Raw genomic sequence first — 6,000 nt, 5'->3', positions numbered from 1 at the left:
TGCAGGGGCTAGGGTGGGGGTGTAGGGGAGAAAACTGTTTGCTTTAAGGACGGATTGGTTTGGATATCATCCAGAAGTTTAAATTTTCGTTTCATCGGGCTGGGTGGGAGGGCGCGTTGAAAACCACGCAGTCATGTTTCACGGGAACTCGGGAGGCACAGGGGCTGTGACAGGGAGCGGGGCCGCACAGCCGCGGCGAGGCTTTGTTCTCCGTGCTGCACGCAGCGCTGGGAGCGCACCGCAGCCAGGCTGCTAGCCCGTGACTGACAGCAGTATTTATTAAAATGTCATCTCCTAATTTTCACGCCGGATATCTGCTGTCGCGTAGACTGCCCTGATGTCTCACGCCAGCGGGAAGGGCCAGAGGACAACTCAACCCGCCCTGGGGAGCAGGAGAGACACGGCCGGAGGGGAGGGAGAAAATACGTATCCAACCCTACCTAGCTGTGCTAAAATAAAATAAAATAATAAAACAAAAGGGGGGGGGGGGAGGGGGCATGTCTGCCTTCGTTGTGGCAAGGCTTCTTCCACAAACCTCCCTCGCCTTTCGGGCCCCACCCGCCGCAAACGGTGCTACTAGAGCCGCTGTTGCCTCGCAAACTCCGCTTGCGGCTCGGCGGCCGGGGCCGGTGGCGGGAGCTGCGCGTCTCCCCCGCCGGGTACCCGGCACCCCCGCCCCGGGCAGCCCCGCCGCACCCAGCGGCTCTCCCACCCCCACCCCCACCCCCGCGGTGGGCCCCGCGGCACCGGCCGTGCCGAGCGGCCGGACGGCGGCAGCCGGGGAACGAATGCAGCCGCGATGCAGACACAGCCTTATCTCTGGCAGGGAACAAATACGGCGTTAATTGCAGCCTCGCTGAGAAAATTGCTATTGTTTCCAGTGAAAGGCAGGCGGCAGTTTGAAAGGGTTTATCCTCAGAGCCCTGTATCAGTTAATCTGCATCGCGGTGCCGAACTGACAGCTCCTGGGGCTGCGACGGGGTGGGGGGGTGGGGAGGTTTATGCTTCAGAAGAAAGAACAGGAGGAAGGAGATCAAGCGCGGGCTTCCCCCCCTCCCCGCCCCGCCGGCCCCGTTTCCCCCGCTCCCCGCCCGCGAGTTTCTCTCATGCCGGGGCGCATCCGGCCCCAGCGCTGGGAACCGGGGCCAGAAGGGCCTCCCGGACGCAGAAAACAACGTTTCTGGGACGTGCTCGGTGCCGAGCGGCCGTGACGTGCGAAACGCACCGCGGGCCCTGCTGCCGGAGCCGGGCGGAGCGCCCGGCACACACGCACACTCACACGGGCGCGCACACGCGCGGTGCAGGGCGCAGCGGCGCGCACGCCGCCCCGGGAGAGGGGGCGCGCAGCCACCCCCCGCGCCCAGCGGGCGGCGGGGGGGCGCGCAGGGGGGGCGCGCACAGGCGCGCACTCACACATCGGCACCCACGGAGGCTCGCTGGCTGGCTGGCTGGCTCTCACACACGCACACGCGCGCACACGCACACGCGCGCACACACACACACACACACGCAGCAGCAGAGACGCGCTCCCGCTCCCTCCGTACTCCCTGCGCGCCCGGCGTTCACACCGCTTCCCGACATCGGCAGCCAAGGACCCCCCCCGCCGCTGTCCGGCCATCAGTGCCTGAGGGGGGAGGAGGAGGCAGGAAAGAGGAATAAGTCTATTAGTAACAACAACAACAAAAAAAACCCACCAACAAATCTGCACTAGCGCCTTAGTCCTCCTCTCAAACCGTCGCCTGCCTGGCATCGCCGCTCATCGGGCTGCTGTGCTGAGACTTTGTTTCAAGTAAAAAACAAACAAACAAAAAAATATATCCCAAAACAACAACAACAACAAACCCTTCGCTTGCTCAGCCACTTCCAATTTTTTTCCCCTGCAAGCTCGCTGGTTTGAGGTGGTATTTTTTGGTTTTTTCTTCTTTCCCTTCATGTGGTTGGATTTGGTGGATCCGGAGCCAAAGCTGCTTTTTTTCCTCGGTGGTGTGTGTGTGTGGCGTGCGGGGGTTTTCTCGCTGCGTTTTTTATCTTCTGCTGCTTTTTTTAATCTTGGTTTTGAACCTGAGCCGGGGAAAATGGGAAACGGTGCTTCCGACAGAAGGGGAATCTCTCCATCACTGTTGTTGGGACGTGTGCCTGTGGTGCTAGTGTTTTAGAGAAATAGCCTGACAGCTTTCGGAGTGGAAGGTAAGGGTGCCCGGGGCATTTCCATTTCCCATTTCCAGGGATTATGACTGGAGAGCTTTTAGCTTGGGATTCCGGGGTGGAGGCGGCGGAGGAGGGGGACAGGCTGTTGCTGGATAGAGGGAGAGACAGCACATACAAAATGATCTTCGCATTTACTTCAGCGCTGCAGTTTAAAAGTTAAGAGAAGTCCGTTTTGCGACAGGTCTGCTTCTCTGAGAGTAATTTCCAGCGAGACCGAGAAAACCTGAGGTTTGTGCACGATTGGGGTAATTTGGGGTGGGGTGGGGTGGGGTGTGGATGTTAGGTTAATAGGAAGTTAAAATAAGAGAAGTCAGTGGGTCTTCTTTTGGGGGAAAAAAATAAGTGGAGTGATGGCGCCGTCTATGTTCAGCTAAACTACAGTGTCGCCTAGAAAATCAGTTTGGGGAATATCCAAACTAAACGCCGGTTTGCTTTTCAGCAGAAGAGGATTCTCCCCCTTCCAAAATGGGCAACCTTAAGCCTCTGTGGCCGTTCGTTAACTCCCTCCTCCATGGAAAAGGAAGATCTTTTTAATCTGAGTGCCTAATCCTTTCAATGAGCAGATTCACTCTAGAATCTAGCAGCAGTGCAAACTAACTGAAATGCTGCCAGCACACTGAATTCGTGTGTGTGTGTGCATGTGTGTGTGTGTCATACACAGAGGGAGAGAGCGATTAGGACTATGTTGCATTTCAGTAGCCTTTCATGAACAAATGCACAACTAAAATGAGGGCTATTTGATTACGTTTCTTCATAGAAAACAGCCTAGCACTGCAGATGTCTTTATTTTTCTAGTGCAAATATTACACAGGATGAGAAAAGTTGGAGCCTTTTTTCCTTTTCAAACAGAAAAGCAACTAAGCCCCCTTTTTACTTCCCAGATTATAAAATTAATCCTTTTTCATGGGTGAAATACCTAATTTAGATACTTATTGTCACATTGGCTTTCAACGCCTACACCATCCTGAACAACACTGCGCAGAACTGCATTGCCTGCAAAGTGCTTCAGCAAAGGGGAAATTGTTTCCAGAATTCCCAATAAGTTTCTTTTAAAAAAAAAACCTTAAATGCTGTACCGACCCTATTTGGAGAAGAAGGACCATGTTGTTCATTGAGATGGATGCTCAGAAAGGAGAAAACCTGACCATGTGGATAGACCCAGCAGCAGCTCTGCTTTTTTAAAAAACCTCCACTAATAAAGGGGGTTAGAGCTGGTGCTGCTTTGCCCGTTTCAAGATTCAGAGTTTGAATTATAATCTAGGAGATACGAAAATCTCTTCAAGGGAGCTTAATCCAGTGATTTGCTGTGTGTTACGCAATGGGAGACAGAAGATGCCTTGCTGTTTGGTGAGGAAATGAAAAGCTAGGCAGAGACACAGATCAAAACTCAGTAACAGTGCCTCTGTGTGTATGTCTGCCTCTGCTTACAGAGCAACAGTGGAAGAGACTGCTGTCTAGAGAGTTTTGAAATTAGGTTGGCATCACTCCTGTCTGCTTACATTTAAAAGCTGAAGGTGAAAGCTACTCATTTGTGAGAGATAAGCAACTTCGCAAAGGTTAATGCTGAAATCATTCCATTCGAATTTTTGGGATAACATTACACAGGTAAATATAACTAAGGTTTGCTTTATTAACCTAGGCCACTGTTAAGAGGACAGAGCATGTGGAGGCTGTGACGGCTGACAGGTGCAGTAAAACAGCTTTATTTGGAGATACTAGCAGAGAAAATGCAGCGTGTCTTTCATCATTGAAGCGCACGTCTGCAAAACACAGGAGCTAATCAGACAGTCCAAGATATTCATAGTAAGAGGGCAAGTGCAGTCCAATAGGTGCAGAGATCCTACTGTAGCACTGCCAGCTATACAGAGCTACGGGTCGTAGATGCTAATAGTGATCCAGTTTATACATCCTTAGAGGCTGAAGCACACTGAAATTATTATCTTAAGCTGGCACTTAGTATCAGACCAGCACTAGTTTCATCCATCTGTCTTTGTTTCTTTTTCCAGTAGTCTCAAAATTTTATTAATACATTAATCTCAGTATTTCCTGATTTTGTAGAGACCTCTGTATACCTGGTGGCCAGGGCAAAGGCGTGTAGACGTGTGGGAGATAATGTTCCATCTGTTAACAAATAATAATTTGTGCATTTTGAAATTATGGCTGTAATTCTTCACAGTTACTTCTCAGACTTAATAGAAAATTAATACACCACAACAGATGCTGCTGTCTTCCATGTTGTATGCCGGTGAAATTCTGCATGTGCATATTGTATGTGCACATACATGACTACAGCAGGCTACTTATTTACTTTTTGAAGAAATAAATAAATAACTTGCCCTTTTCTTGGTCTGTCGGCTAAGGCATCTAGGTTTTTACCTAAGTTGAGCAGTTCTAGTACACGCCATGATGACTACATCCTAGACAGGAGGGGACATTCCTATTAATAATCTAATAGATGTTGTTTTTTAATTTGACTGTAGAGGACTTGGCCGTTGCGGTGGCCACGTGATGGCGCTGTGCACACGGCAGCAAACCCGTCCCTTGCGTTATAAAATAAAAATTACCTGCCCTTCTTTCTGAAAGGGGCTCTAACTGCAAGCTTGAAAACAGCTGGCTCGAATATTGGAAGGAGTTTGGTTTTCAATGCGTGTGGAATTCTACTTGCATTTTTATTTCATTTCATCTCCTGCAGGCCAAATGACATAGGATGAAGGCTGTTCGTAATTTGCTGATTTATATATTTTCCACCTATCTACTGGTTATGTTTGGATTTAATGCTGCCCAAGACTTCTGGTGTTCCACATTGGTGAAGGGGGTCATTTATGGATCGTATTCTGTAAGTGAAATGTTTCCTAAAAACTTCACAAACTGTACTTGGACGCTGGAAAACCCAGATCCGACCAAATATAGTATTTACCTGAAATTTTCCAAAAAGGACTTCAGCTGCTCCAACTTTTCCCTCTTGGCTTATCAGTTTGATCATTTTTCCCATGAAAAAATAAAGGATCTTTTAAAAAATAACCATTCTATAATGCAGCTCTGCGATTCCAAGAATGCTTTTGTATTTCTGCAGTATGATAAGAATTTTATTCAAATACGCCGCGTCTATCCTATCGATTTCCCAGGATTACACAAAAAAGAAGATGACCAAAAATCCTTCTTTGAGTTTTTGGTGTTGAACAAGGTGAGCCCAAGCCAGTTTGGGTGCCATGTGTTATGCACTTGGTTGGAGAGCTGCTTGAAATCTGAGAATGGGAGAACCGAGTCCTGTGGGATCATGTATACAAAATGCACCTGCCCTCAGCATTTGGGAGAATGGGGAATAGACGACCAGTCCCTGGTGTTGCTCAATAACGTGGTGCTGCCCCTCAACGAGCAGACCGAGGGCTGCCTGACCCAGGAGCTGCAAACCACCCAGGTCTGCAACCTCACGAGAGAAGCTAAACGGCCACCAAAAGAAGGTAGGTGCTTCTCAGAGGGGTTGGATGGGTGGGGGGTGCGGGGGGGGGGGCAGGGGGAAGCTGAATCCCACACTGGCGTTTAGGTCCTGCTGCCGGCTCTCCTTGATACATTCATTTGACTTGTTCTCCACTCCGGCTCACCTCTAGATGAGGCGAAAGGGCTGGAGAAGATACTCACTCCCTCAGGGCTGGGAAGGCTGCATTTTAATTTCTAAACCAGCTTAACCTTCAGCATATAGTTCTGCTAAGCACTGTTGAAAGTCCTCATAAGTAGGATTCATCTGTTTTCAGCCCCCTCTTACAGTAATGCCCACAGCTGGGGAGCCAGGAA

The 6,000-nt window shown here is 49.9% G+C and overlaps 1 protein-coding gene across 5 annotated transcripts in view; it reads left to right on the top strand.

The window, feature by feature from the left end:
- The first annotated feature begins 1,170 nt into the window (after positions 1-1,170).
- The window catches only part of ADGRB3 (adhesion G protein-coupled receptor B3), a 466,174-nt gene continuing 461,344 nt past the window's right edge, over positions 1,171-6,000 (top strand). For 2 of the 5 annotated variants that reach the window (XM_056344434.1, XM_056344432.1), the window contains exons 1-2: positions 1,174-2,187; positions 4,901-5,669. In XM_056344434.1, coding sequence (XP_056200409.1) covers positions 4,916-5,669 — 754 coding nt within the window. In that variant the 5' untranslated portion in view covers positions 1,174-2,187; positions 4,901-4,915. Of the gene's footprint in view, positions 2,188-4,900; positions 5,670-6,000 lie in introns of all 5 variants that reach the window. The other 3 variants (XM_056344437.1, XM_056344433.1, XM_056344435.1) reach the window with 3 other exon arrangements.

This window comes from Falco biarmicus, chromosome 6 (genome assembly GCF_023638135.1).
Source record: "Falco biarmicus isolate bFalBia1 chromosome 6, bFalBia1.pri, whole genome shotgun sequence".
NCBI lineage: Eukaryota > Metazoa > Chordata > Aves > Falconiformes > Falconidae > Falco > Falco biarmicus.
Note: the sequence above shows the minus strand (reverse complement) of the source record. Positions and strands in the feature narration are given on the sequence as shown.